The 17,965-nt window shown below is 46.5% G+C and overlaps 1 protein-coding gene across 1 annotated transcript in view; it reads right to left on the reverse strand.

The window, feature by feature from the left end:
• Positions 1-5,355: 5,355 nt before the first annotated feature.
• Positions 5,356-17,965, reverse strand: part of LOC138283695 (SPRY domain-containing SOCS box protein 3-like) — a 64,359-nt gene continuing 51,749 nt past the window's right edge. Inside the window, exons 4-5 of the mRNA XM_069221699.1 lie at positions 17,701-17,891; positions 5,356-7,337 (exon numbers count right to left, since the gene is read on the reverse strand). Coding sequence (XP_069077800.1) covers positions 7,098-7,337; positions 17,701-17,891 — 431 coding nt within the window. The 3' untranslated portion in view covers positions 5,356-7,097. The remainder of the gene's footprint in view (positions 7,338-17,700; positions 17,892-17,965) is intronic.

Raw genomic sequence — 17,965 nt, forward strand, 5'->3', positions numbered from 1 at the left:
GGCAGATGTTTTTGTCAAAAATTCATCCTACGTCAGATCGCGCAAAGATATACATTTGCTTGTTACCCAGCAACGTGTTCTCATTGGACTCTTGGAAATATGGTGACAATGCCGCTCTGTTCTTGATGATTTGTTTTCGATCTATCGCTTTGAAAAAAAGGAACAACACTACTTAACCCTCATCAATTTACTCCTGATATATAATGGTTTCTCTCTATGTATTGCCTTGAAAAAGTCCTACGTTTGGACAAAACATGTTGGCCGAATCATCTGCAGAACATCATTATTGTAACATCCATAGTGACTGTTTGGGTGTACTGAGAAGTAAAAACACCATCTATGGTGCCTATCCAGAGTCTGGACTGATTTTTACTGCACCAATGTGTATTGGTAGAAAACATTTCATATGACATTGGATAAATTAGCACAAAAAGAGGGGCTTAACAGACAAAGCAATCAGTACATTAGGCTGTTTCAGCTCTGTGTGATGAAAGAGCTCAACTGGCTTGTGAATTAGGAAAAGTATGCAAATTGTGACACAAAGAACCCTTTTCTGAGGTTCAGACCCCTTCAAACCTCTTCTTGCCTGTGGTTCAAGCCACTTCTCTCACTCCTGATATGAGGAATACTGCATTCCCAGAGTCAGCCCACTCCCACCTCTGCTCATCTGCCCTGTCTCACCAGGATTCAACCCCTTCCCTCCTCTCCAGACCCCTGGTGGTCTACCTCTCTGGGCTCTGACTCCCACCCCGCTCCCTGCACCTGAGAGGTGCTGCTTCATGGAAATGTTAGACCCTTTGCTTCTCTGTGTCTCAAGGTTCTATGGATCTCTGTTAGTTCAGACCCCTTCACTCCTCTCTGACATCTGGTTCTTTGCCTCTAGAATTTAAACCCCTTTTTTTCTCTCTCAACCCAGGATGTCCAACCTCAAAGGGTTTATGAACTTTAAGATTAGGATTCTGACAGCATCTTGCTTTTGCATCAGTACCACAAGTAAGACCTATTAAGCTAATCACAAATCATCACAAATCAAATACTGTACACAATGTTTTCTTCACTCCCCTTCCAGGCTATGCTCCATCCATCTTCCCTTCCAAGTTTTAGTTTTCTTTGCATTCTGTACATTTAGGCGCCTCTTTGTTCAGGGGTTCCTCTGTTCTACCTCACGCCCTTTCCATGTTCTTTAGTTTGCCCTCCACCCCAGTCCCTTTTCTGTGTTCATGCCAAGTGTACCACAGTCCCTTCCTACTCAATAATTTAGGCAGTGGTGACCTCACCAACATCAAGAGTTGTTCTCATACCACTGATGGTGAAGCAGGAAAATATAATCATTAACCCTTGATCTTGCTTATATTGACGTTGTGTGCCATGATGTCAGGTATTCCCTAGTCTAGGAAGTTTCTTTACTGTTGAAGAAGCACAGCAGGTGAACAGACACTCATGAAACTAAAGGTCCTGCTTACATTGGGGGTGCAAACCTTAGAAAAGATAATTCTATCTCTAGAATTCCTGCTGGGGTTGAGTATCCTAAGGAAGAAGGCTCCTTACTCTAGAAGTCCTGCTAGCATTGGGGTTGCAGACCTGAGAACAGATAATTCTATCTCTAGAATTCCTGCTTTTATTGGGGTTGAGCATCCTAAGGAAGAAGTCTCCTTACTCTAGAAGTCCTGCTAGCATTGGGGTTGCAGACCTGAGAACAGATAATTCTATCTCTAGAATTCTGGCTTTTGTTGGGGTTGAGCATCCTAAGGAAGAAGGCTTCTTACTCTAGAAGTCCTGCTAGCATTGGGGCCGCAGCCCTGAGAACAGACGATTCTATCTCTAGAATTCCTGCTGGGGTTGAGTATCCTAAGGAAGAAAGCTCCTTACTCTAGAAGTCCTGCTAGCATTGGGGCTGCAGACCTGAGAACAGATAATTCTATCTCTAGAATTGCTGCTGGGGTTGAGCATCGTAAGGAAGGAGGCTCTTTCCTCTAGAAGTTCTACTAGCATTGGGGCTGCAGAACTGAGAACAGATGATTCTATCTCTAGAATTCCTGTTTTTGTTGGGGTTCAGTATCCTAAGGAAGAAGGCTCCTTACTCTAGAAGTCCTGCTAGCATTGAGGTTGCAGACCTGAGAACAGATAATTCTAGCTCTAGAATTCCTGCTGGGGTTGAGCATCCCAAGGAAGAAGGTTTTTTACTTTAGAAGTCCTGCTAGCATTGGGGTTGCAGACCTGAGAACAGATAATTCTATCTATAGAATTCTGGCTTTTGTTGGGGTTGAGCATCCTAAGGAAGAAGGCTCCTTACTCTAGAAGTCCTGCTAGCATTGGGGCTGCAGCCCTGAGAACAGATGATTCTATCTCTAGAATTCCTGCTGGGGTTGAGTATCCTAAGGAAGAAAGCTCCTTGCTCTAGAAGTCCTGCTAGCATTGGGGCTGCAGACCCGAGAACAGATAATTCTATCTCTAGAATTGCTGCTGGGGTTGAGGATCCTAAGGAAGGAGGCTCCTTACTCTAGAATTCCTGCTAGCATTGGGGCGGCAGAACTGAGAACAGATGATTCTATCTCTAGAATTCCTGTTTTTGTTGGGGTTCAGCATCCTAAGGAAGAAGGCTCCTTACTCTAGAAGTCCTGCTAGCATTGAGGTTGCAGACCTGAGAACAGATAATTCTAGCTCTAGAATTCCTGCTGGGGTTGAGCATCCCAAGGAAGAAGGTTTTTTACTTTAGAAGTCCTGCTAGCATTGGGGTTGCAGATCTGAGAACAGATAATTCTATCTCTAGAATTCCTGCTTTTGTTGAGGTTGAGTATCCTAAAGAAGAAGGCTCCTTACTCTAGAAGTCCTGCTAGCATTAGGGCTGCAGACCTGGGAACAGATAATTCTATCTCTAGACTTCCTGTTTTTGTTGGGGTTGAGTATCCTAAGGAAGAAGGCTCCTTTCTCTAGAAGTCCTGCTATCATTGGGGTTGCAGACCTGAGAACAGATAATTATAGCTCTAGAATTGCTGCTGGGGTTGGGGATCCTAAGGAAGAAGGCTCCTTACTCTAGACGTCCTGCTAGCATTGGGGTTGCAGACCTGAGAACAGATAATTCTATCTCTACAGGGAGTGCAGAATTATTAGGCAAATGAGTATTTTGACCACATCATCCTCTTTATGCATGTTGTCTTACTCCAAGCTGCATAGGCTCGAAAGCCTACTACCAATTAAGCATATTAGGTGATGTGCATCTCTGTAATGAGAAGGGGTGTGGTCTAATGACATCAACACCCTATATCAGGTGTGCATAATTATTAGGCAACTTCCTTTCCTTTGGCAAAATGGGTCAAAAGAAGGACTTGACAGGCTCAGAAAAGTAAAAAATAGTGAGATATCTTGCAGAGGGATGCAGCACTCTTAAAATTGCAAAGCTTCTGAAGCGTGATCATCGAACAATCAAGCGTTTCATTCAAAATAGTCAACAGGGTCGCAAGAGGCGTGTGGAAAAACCAAGGCGCAAAATAACTGCCCATGAAATGAGAAAAGTCAAGCGTGCAGCTGCCACAATGCCACTTGCCACCAGTTTGGCCATATTTCAGAGCTGCAACATCACTGGAGTGCCCAAAAGCACAAGGTGTGCAATACTCAGAGACATGGCCAAGGTAAGAAAGGCTGAAAGACGACCACCACTGAACAAGACACACAAGCTGAAACGTCAAGACTGGGCCAAGAAATATCTCAAGACTGATTTTTCTAAGGTTTTATGGACTGATGAAATGAGAGTGAGTCTTGATGGGCCAGATGGATGGGCCCGTGGCTGGATTGGTAAAGGGCAGAGAGCTCCAGTCCGACTCAAACGCCAGCAAGGTGGAGGTGGAGTACTGGTTTGGGCTGGTATCATCAAAGATGAGCTTGTGGGGCCTTTTCAGGTTGAGGATGGAGTCAAGCTCAACTCCCAGTCCTACTGCCAGTTCCTGGAAGACACCTTCTTCAAGCAGTGGTACAGGAAGAAGTCTGCATCCTTCAAGAAAAACATGATTTTCATGCAGGACAATGCTCCATCACACGCGTCCAAGTACTCCACAGCGTGGCTGGCAAGAAAGGGTATAAAAGAAGGAAATCTAATGACATGGCCTCCTTGTTCACCTGATCTGAACCCCATTGAGAACCTGTGGTCCATCATCAAATGTGAGATTTACAAGGAGGGAAAACAGTACACCTCTCTGAGCAGTGTCTGGGAGGCTGTGGTTGCTGCTGCACGCAATGTTGATGGTGAACAGATCAAAACACTGACAGAATCCATGGATGGCAGGCTTTTGAGTGTCCTTGCAAAGAAAGGTGGCTATATTGGTCACTGATTTGTTTTTGTTTTGTTTTTGAATGTCAGAAATTTATATTTGTGAATGTTGAGATGTTATATTGGTTTCACTGGTAATAATAAATAATTGAAATGGGTATATATTTTTTTTTGTTAAGTTGCCTAATAATTATGCACAGTAATAGTCACCTGCACACACAGATATCCCCCTAACATAGCTAAAACTAAAAACAAACTACAAACTACTTCCAAAAATATTCAGCTTTGATATTAATGAGTTTTTTGGGTTCATTGAGAACATGGTTGTTGTTCAATAATAAAATTAATCCTCAAAAATACTACTTGCCTAATAATTCTGCACTCCCTGTATAATAATTCCTGCTGTTGTTGAGGTTGAGTATCCTAAGGAAGAAGGCTTCTTACTCTAGAAGACCTGCTAGCATTGAGGTTCCACACCTGAGAACAGAAAAATTATAACTCAAGAATTCCTGCTTTTGTTGGGGCTGAGCATCCTAAGGAAGAATGTTCCTAACTCTAGAAGTCCTGCTAGCATTGGGGCTGCAGACCTGAGAACAGATAATTCTATCTCTAGAATTCCTGCTGGGGTAGAGCATCCTAAGCAAGAAGGCTCCTTACTCCAGAAGTCCTGTTAGCATTGGGGTTGCAGACCTGAGAACAGATAATTCTGTCTCTATAATTCCTGCTTTTGTTGAGGTTGAGTATCCTAAGGAAGAAGGCTCCTTACTCTAGAAGTCCTACTAGCATTGAGGTTCCAGACCTGAGAACAGAAAAATTATATCTCAAGAATTCCTGCTTTTGTTGGGGTTGAGCATTCTAAGGAAGAAGGCTCCTTACTCTTGAAGTCCTGCTAGCATTGGGGTTGCAGACCTGAGAACAGATAATTCTATCTCTAGAATTCCTGCTGGGGTTGAGCATCCTAAGAAAGAAGGCTCCTTACTCTTGAAGTCCTGCTAGCATTGGGGTTGCAGACCTGAGAACAGATAATTCTATCTCTAGAATTCCTGCTTTTGTTTGGGGTTGAGCATCCTAAGGAAGAAGGCTCCTTAGTCTAGAAGTCCTGCTAGCATTGGGGTTGCAGACCTGAGAACAGATAATTCTATCTCCAGAATTCCTGCTTTTGTTAGGGTTGAGCATCCTAAGGAAGAAGGCTCCTTAATCTAGAAGTCCTGCTAGCATTGGGGTTGCAGACCTAAGAATAGATGATTTTATCTCTAGAATGCCTGCTGGGTTTGAGCATCCTAAGGAAGAAGGCTCCTTACTCTTGACGTCCTGCTAGCATTGGGGTTGAGGACCTGAGAACAGATAATTCTGTCTCTAGAACTCCTGCTGTGGTTGAGCATCCTAAGGAATAAGGCTCCTTACTCTAGAAGTCCTGCTAGCATTTGGGTTGCAGACCACAAGGATAAATGTCCAGTGCCCTAGAAATATTACTTAGAGGAGGGTTGCAGGTCTCAAGGACGAATGCCCATTACTCCAGAAACCCTGCTTAGTCTGAGGTTGCCAATCATAAGAACGACTCTTTGTTAGTCTAGAACTTTTGATTAGCAGGGGTTGTGGATCACCAGGATGAAGGCTGGTTAGTCTAGAACTATCGCTTATGTAGAAGTTGCAGATCACAGAGGCGGATGTTCATTTGTCTCTAAATGACATTATGCGTGCAGATATTCTTAAGTCCTTGAAGCTCGCTTGGAGTGCAGTTACATGTCCCATGAACAAGCGGTTATTTGTCCTCGAGGGTGGACAATGTTGCACAACCCCTTTAATGACTGCGGATTGGGTGATAAGTCATAGTTTCACTGGGGTTCATGTCACATTGAGGGATGTCTGTGTTGTGGATGCTGTGGTAATGGGACACATGAATGCATGCCAGTTCTTTGACAGCCCTTGCTTACAACTGAGCTGACGGCAAACAGACACTTTATGTTGAGATTGCACATAAAACCGATGGATGTACATCTCTTCCTTACATTGGGATTGCCCGTGACATGGACTGATGTGTATGTTGAGATTGCACGTCATGTGGACAAAGGTTCATTAGTTTATAAATCATGCTTACACACAGGGGCTCATGTGAAATGGACAAAAGTTCGCCAGTCTGTGACTCCTGGTAACATTGGTGCTGGACATGAAAAGAATGCTATATCGCCAGACTACCAATCTCGTGTATATTGCAATAGCGTGCAACATGAACAGATGATCATTAGCCTATAAAGTTTGCTTACATCGACTATGTTTTTGTTGCACAAGAGGTAGCTGACACATATTAGCTCATAACCTGCTTATATCTGGGCTTGCAAGGGAAATGGGCAGACATCTTTGGTTTAAAAACTTTGCCTTCATTGGTATAACTCTTGAAATCGAAAGACGTTCCTCATACGTTTATCTTGCAAACACAGGTATGTGGCATGAAATGGACAGAAGTTGGCCAGTCTATAAATCTTGCACTCCTTGCTGATGCACTAAAAATGGACACAAGTTCCTTGCCTATAAAACTTGCATTCATCGACGTTGCAAGTGAAATTAATGGAAGCGCCTCACTCTAGCCATCTTCCTTACAATGTCGCTGCATGTCACATGTTTCTGTGCTGAGATGCGGCAGCTAGAATCTGAGGTAGGTGCAGGTACAATTCCTGGTTCCGTTGATCCAAACATACGTACGTCGCTCATCAACAGAGACATTTTGGGAACCAGGTTGTGGATCTCCAAGTGAGGGGAGAGCAAGGAGCTCCTATTGTCCTGCATGGTCCAGGAGTCCAGGCTGCATCCCCCCCCGGTGTCAGAGGAGAGGAGGTCACGTGTCCAGGGAGGTGGTGGTAAGTGCATGGGTAGTACTTCCTGAAAGGTGCTTTAGCAGCCCCCGGACCGCCTGCGGAAGAGGTAGGCTGTCTGCTGAGGCTCCGTTCATCAGGCTCCGGGACACAGTGCAAAGGCAGCTCTCCTGCAGGGATGGAAGGCGGCACCTACGTACCCCGACTTGTAGCTCTGTGCCGGCAGCGGTGGAGCACACCATGGGGTAGAGAGGGGACCGGACCTGTTTGTGACGAAACAGACATCATGGTCAGAGCAGACATTTAAAAAAAAAATCCATCCCTCCTGGGACGTGTCAATCAGACAGAAAGACAGACAAAAGAGTTAAACAACTTCAGGCACTCTGAGGTTTAGAAGGTTCCCCTTCCCACCTGGAACAGGTCTGTGGTCTCCTTGACTGTCCTTGTCCCTGTGGAACTTTCTGCCACACCTGCCACTTGTTCTGCCCACCCCGCTTCATCTACCATCTCTGTGTAGGGTGGTAGAGCTTCCAGGCACTGGTATAAGAGCTACCACCCTGTGTGGAGCTGGGGGCTCCGGGGATGCTTCTCCCACACCCGCTGAACACAGATGAGGTGTGAGGGGTGCTTCCAGTCTCCAAACAAAAGAAACTATCACTTCATAAGGAATGCAGAAGTCATGCATGAGTGTCGCGGTTACCGATGAGTCTTCCCAATGTGGGCGATGGAGGAGAACAGCACTGTGTTCACCAAGGGGTATATTTATGAAGGCCTGCGCCACAGGAGTGTCACTTTTTCTGACGCTTGGGTGGTGCAAGCCTCTCAAACACATCTATGTGGCCACTTTCCGTGACTTTGGGTGGCCTCATAGATATGGAGTAAGACAAAGCAGCTGCGCTGCCTTACTCTGCACTAGGGAGGCGTTCCACGGGCGTTGTGTAGTGGGTTTTCCATGAACCACCCATGGATTTTAATGCTGCCTTAGATTTACAAAATCACATAAACGTGGGGCAGCGCCAAAACCTCACAGAGCAGGCGTAATGAGGTGAAATATTGTCATTCTCCAAGTTTTCCTCTTTCTAATTGTGCTGCATTCTACAGCACACATTGAGGAAAATGCTTCTTCGGATTGTTATTGTGCAAGACGGTGTCCCTTCCTGCGCAAAAACAATCCTGCATGCACATCATGGTGCAAGGGTGCCTGCGTTGGTGCTAGGCAGCCAATTGTGCGCCAGCGCAGGGGAAAGGACTGGAATGCACTGTATTCCATAAATACGATGCATTCCTGCCCTTTCACGTTGGCGTGGGGCAGTGCAGCAAGAAGACAGGCGTCGCTGCCCTACATCAGTTCCCCATAAAATTGAGCCCAAGTTGCTAAATGCAGCATCTTATTAAATCAAGTCCCTCTGAGTGGGAGCAGGGCCACAAGCAGGATATATTTCCTGGTCCCCCAGGAAGAACTGTAAAATGGGATCACACGAGAGGGTTGGACTAGAAACCAAAACCAGCCCCACAACACAGGAGGCCACGAGTAGAATGGGGGCATAGCTGAGTGATGGTAGCCCATCCAGTTCCGGAAGCAGCCAGCTAGTCTTCAGCCTATCAGTGAAATGCCAAAGTGGTCAAATACCCAGTCTTTCCCAAGAAGGCTTCCCATGCCTGAACAGGAATGCAGACATCAAGCAGGGGCCCTCCACTGACCCTAACCAACCTAGGGGCATATTTACAAGCCCAGTGCACTGGTGGTGCATCACTTTTTGTGACGCACCGGTGGCAGATGGTGCAGGTCCATATCTACAAGGCAACACAAAGCCACTTTGCACAGCTTTTCATGCCCTTGTAGATATGGTGTAAGGCAACCCAGCGCAAGTCACTGCATTGCCTTACACTGTGTCAGGGGGGCGTACCACAAGTGTTGCAGTGGGTGTTCCCATGCAACATCCATGGGTTGTGAAGCATTCCCAGATTTACAAGGATCTGTAAACCCGGGAATGCGTCAAACCCTTACGCCTCCCCAAGGCAGACTCAACGAGGAGAAGTATCTTTATTTCTCCTTGTTGTTTCCTCTTTCTATGGGTGCTGCAATCTGCAGCACGCATAGAAATAGGAAAACGCATCCCAGGATTGTTTTTGTGCAGGAAGGTGCCTCTTCCTGCACAAAAACACCCTGCATGCAATGCAGATACCCTTGCACCATGATGCAAGGGCCTATGTTAGTTCTAGGCGGCTAAAAGCACACCAATGCAGAGTGACAGGACAGAAACGCCCTCTGTCTTGTGAATACGGTGCATTTCTGCCCTTTCCCTGTGGCACAGGGAGGTGCAGCATGTTCACTTGCGCTGTCCTGCGCCACAATCTAAGTATATATGCCCCCTAGTGTCTCCAGATGTTGTTTTAGGAGTTCAGGAACTACATCCTGATATCACCCTCCCCCTGAAATCAGCACAGACACCAGTCCTCTGTGTGCCAATCATTTACTGGAGCAGCATTGGGGGACCCCATTTTAAGGGTAGGGAGTGATGGTAGGAGATAGTGTCAAACCACATACACACACAGTGAAGTTGGGAACAAGATCTCTCGGGGAACACCAACCGGCAGCTCAAGATATGACTAGAATCCACTTGTCCTACTATTAGCAAGCCCCTGACCCATATCCTCAAGCATGGGGCACCCTTCCTTAGGTTTGTACCCGAAGGGTGCCAACCACTGGTCTCATCAGAGGACTCTGCCTGTCTAAAACATGATCATCATCTTGAATGTTCTCTATCATTACCTCATAGAAAGCCAATGTCTCACACGACCCATAAGTACCTACCTAACATACACGATGAAAACAATAACCACATGGGCACACCAACTACTTTACAGACTATGGCCCTCATTTTGACCCTGGCGGTCTTTTGACCACCAGGGTAAATGTGGCGGTCCCACCGCCAAGAGGCTGGCGGTGCAGACAGCCACATTATGAATGTGGCAGGTTGGCCTCTGCCAAACCGCCACATCTCCACTCATACTGCCAGGGCGGTCGGAACTCCTGGACCGGAGATGATCATCTCGACCGGGCAGTCCACAGAAGACCACCAGCGATATCAGAAGCCGGCTTTCTGCCATGGTGCACGCAGCGGTAGCACCATGAAAACCATGGTGGAAAGGCTACCGGTGACAGGGAATTTCTTCCCTGTCACCGGTAGACAACTCCCCCTCCCAGCAAGCACTAGACCCCCCCTTCAGACACAGCTCCCCCACACCCGCCCCCCTTCAGCCACAGCACCCCTATCCCCTCACCCCCTTCAGACAGCGCCCTTGACCCCCCTCCGCACATACATGCAGACGGACACCCACACGCACCATGCATACACCCATTCACCTACACTTACATACACTCATTCACTCACACATACACAAACACGCATTCACAACATTCATACAAGCATTCACTTCAACATTCATACATGCATTCAAGCACACATACACCTATCCAAACACTAATACTCACACGCAGACAAACACGCATTAACAACATTCATACATGCATTCACTCACATGCATCCATACACGGATTCACTTCAATATTCATACACGCATTCAAGCATGCATACTCACACCCATGCAAACACTCATACTCACCCTCGCATACACACATGCATACACACATACATGCTGACATGCATACACACAGACACGCATACACACATTCATGCACACACGCAGACACCACACACTGATACACGCACACACAACACCCCCATCACCTGTTGGATGACCACCTTACCTGTTCCGAGGAGAAGGTCGTCCGGCAGGGAACAGGAAGGGACACTTCCACCACTGGCAGGGCCCCACCAGCAGGACACCGCCAGGCCGTATTATGAACCATATTATGGCAGGCGGTGTCCTACTGGCGAGGTGGGGGCTGGTGGTGGAACCACCAGAGCGCCTCCGCCTGCCAGCACGACAACTGCTGGATTTCCACCCAAAGTGTGGTGGAAATCTGGCAGTACCCATGATATGTTTGGGGAAGACCACCAGCACTGGTGGTCTTCTGGCGCCTGCAGCTTTGGTGAACTTCCAGGAAGACCGCCAAAGTCGTAATGAGGGCCTATCTCACAAAAGGTAACCCACTATTCAATTACTCATTGACACCTCAGATGCACCTGCAGGACACCCAGACTCAATGCCATCCAATGTTGAAGCATGCCTGACCAGACCATGACCACAACCTCAAGATTGTCTCCATGAATGTCAAAGGACTAGACCTCCAGTTAAAAGGTGTGAAATAATGGACTACCTCTATAAGACTGAAGGAGACCTAGTTTTTCTCCAAGAAAAAAATTCTACGTAAAAGAAGCCAATTCCCTTAAAATAATTGGATTGCTGAAATCTATTGCTCTCCTGCTCTGCATTAAAAAAAAAAACGGGGTGATTACCCTAATCCCAAACGCTCCAATACTACACTTGAATCCAATACTTCAGACGAGGAAGGTAGATGGATTGCTTCGACACTACCTAGAGGGGAATCACTGTTTCATGTAATCAATATCTAAGGCCCTAACAATAATGACAGCTCATTGTGGACACAAATATCTGGCACTATAGGCGTCTTCCTGTCAATTAACTTATCATTCTTTGCAGAGACTTCCACCTCCCACTTGACACAACCCTGGATCGCCAGTCTACCTGCAGATACCAGCCACCTAAATCTCACAAAATACTAAAAAAATACTTGTTCCAAATACAACCTTAAAGATACTTGGGGCCATATTTATACTTTTTGACGCACAACTGCGCCAACGCAGTTGTGCGTCAAAAAACTTAACGCCGGCTAACGCCATTCCAAAGCGCCATGCGGGCGCCTTATTTATGGAATGACATTAGCCGGCGCTGCGGACTGGTGTGTGTCAAAAAAAATGACCCACACCAGGCAGCGCCAGCGTAGGGGAAAATGGAGCTTGGGCGTCAAAAAATGGGGCAAGTCGGTCTGAGGCAAAGAATCTGCCTCAACCCGATTTGCGCCATTTATTTTGACTCCCACCCTCCATTGACATGACTCCTGTCTTAGCAAAGACAGGAGTCATGCCCCCTTATGTCCCCTGGGCATGGTCATTGAGCATAGTGGCATGTAGGGGGGCCCAAATCTGGCCCCCCTATGCCACAAAAAAAAAAAAAAAAAAAAAACTTACCTCAACTTACCTCAACGTCCCTGAGATGGGTCCCTCCATCATTGGGTGTCCTCCTGGGGTGGGCAAGGGTGGCAGGGGGTGTCCCTGGGGGCATGGGAGGGCACCTCTGGGCTCCTTCTGAGCCCACAGGTCCCTTAACGCCTGCCCGACCCAGGCGTTAAAAAACGGCGCCCATCAGGCTGGGCGCCGTTTTTTAAGGCCTGCCCCCTCCTGTGCGTCAAAATGACGTCACAGTATAAATATGGGGCACAGGCCTTAAAGTCATTTTTTAGAAGGGAACGCCTACCTTGCATATAATTAACGCAAGGCTGGTTCACCCTTCTAAAAAATGGCGCACATGGTGGAACTTTGACGCCCGCTGCGTCGGACGTCAAAGTATAAATATGGGGCAGTGTTTGCGCCGAATGTGCGTCAAACATTTTGACGCACATTCGGCGCAAACAGAGTATAAATATGCCCCTTGGCGCCTACAACACCCCCGGCACAAGGGACTATACCTTTTATTCAACCCCTCATAAATCCTACCCGAGAATTGACTACATATTTATCTCTGGTGCTTACACTCATCTGAAAGCCCAAACAAATATTTCCCCTAGGCTCCTCTCTGACCACTCTTGTATTAACCGTCCCCAAACTCCCCACCAGAATATGGCACCTCAACAATGACATCTTAACTGACCTGGATAACATTAAAAAACTGAACAAAAGTATATCAAACTATGGGCCAGATGTATCAAAGGGTTTTACCCATTCTGTGTCTATGAGGAAATGTGTTCATACATATGGCCCTATATTCTAGAAAAAACAGATATAAACATTCAGACATTCTGGGACACCCTTGATGCAACCCTAAGAGAACGCAATTGACATGAAGGCAAAAATCAATTAAAAAAAAGACAAGGATGAAGTTAAACATCTTGAATCAACACAAATCAAAACGCTAGATAATAATAATACCCTCTCCGCACTCATACACAAAAAATACAAATATAACAAAATCTCAAGCGAGAAGGCGGGTGCGGGGATCAATAGATTCAACGGCCTCAAACTATGCGAAGCTAACAAAGCTGGTAAAATGTTGGCCTCATTCCTTAAAGACCAACAAAGCCTAAAGAGAATAAACCCCAGGGCAGAGTAATAACAAGGTAACGCACACTAATCCCTAAAAATACTAGACATTTTCAGACAATTTTATAAAAAGTTATACTCCGAGGAACAGATGTGCCTCCAACTCAGTGTAACGACTATACAACCAAACTACCCTTACCCCGGTGACCTGAGGAAGACAAGAACTCCCTTTCCAGCCCAATCACACTAGAAGAAATCACAGATGCGACTAGAACTTTAAAAGAGAATAAAGCTCCTGGCCCTGTCGGCTTTACGGCCAAATTCTATAAAACATTCACGCACTCGCTTAAAATGACAAGGATGGAACTCTTCAGGCACTTTGCGACCTCTGGTACCATCAATGGCACCTCAGCAGAAGTCAACATTGTAATGATCCCCAAAGAAGGGAAAGATCCTCTTCTGCGGAAGAATTATAGGCCCATTTAGCTAATAAACCTAGATTGTAAAATGTACTTGAAAATTCTGGCCAAACGCCTAAACTTTTTCCCACAATTAATTAGCAACGCACAGGTTGGATTTCTAAAAAAGCGCTTGTCTGACGACAACACCCGTTTTCTGTGCCGGGTCCTAGCGAAGGCAAAATCACCCACCTCAGCCGCAGTAGCAATAGTATTAAACACAGAGAAAGCGTTTGACAAGAGTGTCATGGACCTTTCTAGAACAAGCCCTTAAAACATTCAACTTGGGAAATACATTCATCAGTGGCAGCCGGTAATTTTAAGAAGGAGGGTAGTTTACACATGCATACATACACCTCACTCACACCCAGTGCTTGAAATGGACAAATTAAAGTGCAGGTACTCTGTCCCAGAGTACCTGCTTGTTTCCGAGAAGTGCCGGTACTCTCCAATTAAAAGTATTACGTTTTTCCTGAGATGTGCCGGTACTCTCCCTCTCAAAATAAAAAAGTGCCGGTACTCAGTACCGGACAGTACCGGCCCATTTAAAGCACTGCTCACACCCATTCATTCACACACACACACTCACACACCCATTCACAACATACACATACATTCATACACGCATGGACCAAATATTAAAAAACAAAATAAAATGTACGTCAACAGCTCTGACAGGGAAGCCTCGGAGGTCCCAGGAAGGTTGGGACTGCTGCCTTCCCTCATTGGCTAGGGAAGGCAGCAGTACCAACGTATCACAGAGTGGGTTGGGGTCAGTGAGACTTCTGCCCTACCCCACTATGTGACAAGGTGTCACTGATTGACACTCGGTCCTGGGTGCTTTAGGGCTTAGAACCAAAGTGCCAAGGTGCCAAGCAATCAGTGACGTTCCCCTTCGTCATGAGGGGGAGGGCCTAGAGGCCCCCTTGCCAGGCTGAAGAGGTCATGCCCACAGGGCTGCAAAATTATTCAACCCAGCAAAGTTCCGCTCAGGCAGCCGGGAGTCTGCACATTTAGCACATGTCCTGCTCCTGGCTGCCGGACCTGAACCAGACGAGTATCTCAGGCTGACATTTGCTCAGGTCAGGTAAAAGGTAGGGGGGGCGTGGTCCCTCAGCCTGTACGGAGGGGCCACTGCTGTCATTCATCAAGATGACTACGCCCTATACAGTAATTCAAGAGCCCACATTTATATCGATGGATCTCTCTCCCAACCATATAAACTCAAAAAAGGCACCAGGCCAGGCTGCCCTCTCTCCCCATCCCTCTTTCTATTGGCTCCTGAAACCCTCCTAAGAGACACTAAAAAACAACCCGAACAACTGGAATCAACTTTAATGGGATGGTAGTAAAACTATCTGCTTATGCAGATGATATATTAATTGTCACAGATAACCCCGAACCCTCCGTCACGGCGCTCATGAAGTCTGTTGAACAATACTCAGAAGTCTAAGGCTACAACCTAAACAGAGACAAGTCAGAAGTCCAGGCCCTTTACTTATATGGCCCCAGGGGCTTACTGGGAGATGCAGGCCTGACTTGGCAGCCCCTATACATTAGATATCTAGGTATTGAATTCGGAGCTGACCTGATGAATACTATAAAACATAATGAAAAGCTCACTCTTCCAAAATGTTGAAACTTACTAGGAAACTGGTCACTCAAATTCATAACTCGTGGGGTCATATAGAAAGAATGAAAATGAAGGTAGCCCCAATAATCAACCACCTAATTAGTATGTTACCTTTATCACTATCAGACGATTCCCATCACGAACTAGATAAAATGATCGACCGCTTCATATGGCAAGGTCAAAAAACCAAGAATCGTACAAAAAAAAAAGTCACCTCTCAACTACACCAGGTGGAGTAAATCTCGCCAACTTTACAGATTACCAAACGCCCTTCTTAGCCAAACAAGGATCATTCTGGCTCCATACCCCCGACCACTGTACCCCCACTTGGCTGCAAGGGCCACCGTCAACCATTTAACTCCAGCTACTTTGCTCAACAGCAATGGAAAATACCCAACCACATCCAAATACATATTTCTCAACACTAAAAACGCTTTCTTAACTATAGATAAAATACTTCGTTCACGACTGAAACTTTCCAATCTAGCCTCCCTATGGCATTACCCTGACATACAACGGCTGCACCCTCCAGCGGGAATCGTGGACAGCTAAAGGTCTACTTTCCACATCAGCTAGGTCCCAAACGCCCCCCCGCCCCACCCCTGACATTTTCGATCTTGCAAGCACTATATCAACTGGAAGAGCAAGAATTTTACAACTTCCTGAAATTTAAGGTTGTTATTACCAAATCTCAAAGCCACTATAGTGACCCGCCACTCCCATCACTTATTCACAAATTCAATCAATTAGGCCACCAAGTTTCCAAACATTACCACCTGTTACAACCCAAGACAACGAAAATAAATAACAGAGTATTGGGACACACACTTATCTACCCCAAATCTAAGTCACAATAGAACGTAATTTGGAAATCAGTTACTTCACATAAAATCTCACCTGTGATTTCAAATTTCAAGCCAGATATTGGTTACTACTCAAAGCCTTTGCGACACACTCACGGGTGCACAGAATGAAAATCCTAGAAAGCCCCCTTGGCCGGGATTGCAACAGAGACGTTGCTCATCTAATCTTTCACTGCAATTCAATAAGCGCCTTCTGGTGCAATGTTTTTTCTCTCATTACCAAACTTTTCAATCTACATCCCAAAAAGGAATTTTCATTTTTAATGAAAGAGTTTCGAGGCCCTAACAAAGCCATGGCTGACCGTCTGCTACTTGACCTCTTTCTGTCAGCCGCGGTCAAAACACTTACCACCAATGGGGAGTCACCAGAGAAGGCTCCAGTCCATGGCTGAAGTGGGTACCTCACATTAGGGGTGCTGATAATGCCGCCCTTTAATACACCCCTGGAATACTCAACACAGATCAATGTGGACAACCCTAGATAACTACTTGCGACCAACAAACCCCGTGGACCTACACTTGGGTCCCTTGTATGACCAACTGTTACTCGCCGCCTACGAATGTCTTGAACCAAACAACTTACTATGAGGTTATGTATGGTCTCAAATCTACTCGGCCTAAACTAACTTACTGGGTCTTTAAAGTGACGTGAGTACCGCTTACCCTTTTGTTTACCTTTTTAACACTTTTACTGGATTACTCAAAAGCAATGAGATTATTTTGGAATAAAACGGGATCATCGGGCTCCATCATTGCAGCGACATATCTTCCAGGAACAGACTTCGTAGACACCAACCCACGCACACACCAACAACATCCTTCGCTATCCACAGAGGCAGCTTTCCCAGGCTCCGCCCTCTCACTCCATCGTGACACACTCCTATAGGTAAGGGAATGCTACAGACGTACCACCCCTGTGCCCCGTACGGCCAAGTGTACCACTGCCATCTGAGGAGACACAGTAACACGCGTACGACATACATGACATTCACTCAAGCAGTCCACTCACCCTGCGGAGTGACCCCTATAAAGGCACCGGCAGTATTGGAACGTCTTCCAAAGATTCACTGTCACTCAGACCTAAATTGTTGCCAAATGTTGGGTGGTTCAGTTGTGGCTGTAAACTTCCCATTTATGGCAATGTCCATTAGATGAGTGTAAAATGGGACTTTCATGGCCACTGCGACTGTGGTGGCAACAGATCCAGAAGTGATGAGCTGGCTGCCAGGCCCAGTCACAGGAGAGGATCTTGTTGAAGCATTTGACTCTCCTCCATGGATCCCCCTGAGTACCACTGGGAGAACCTGCCCTCCTCTTGATATGGCGCATTCTCCCTCACTTTCAAGACTGAGGCTTTTTCGAGGCCTGCAAATACTGCTCTTGTCCCCCCCCCCCGGTGAGAAGAACTGTAAAACGCCACGCTTTACCTTGTCGAGGCCTGTGAAGGCGGGTCCAAGGGACTCCCCATTCCTGAAGAAGGTGAGTGTCCCCTCGGTCAGGTCCAGATGTACTCCCATCACGGTCCTCTTGTCGTAGAAGGGTTCTGTGTAGCGCCTGCAGCGCCCACCGTGCCAGAGGAACCCTTTGTAGGAGAGCCCCCAGCTCTCACAGTCCTTTCCTGTAGGGATGGAGATGAGAGCGGGACAAAGGTTACCACTCATGTAGCGACAGGTGAGTCATCACACTGAGCCA

This window comes from Pleurodeles waltl, chromosome 3_1 (genome assembly GCF_031143425.1).
Source record: "Pleurodeles waltl isolate 20211129_DDA chromosome 3_1, aPleWal1.hap1.20221129, whole genome shotgun sequence".
Classification (NCBI taxonomy): Eukaryota; Metazoa; Chordata; class Amphibia; order Caudata; family Salamandridae; genus Pleurodeles; species Pleurodeles waltl.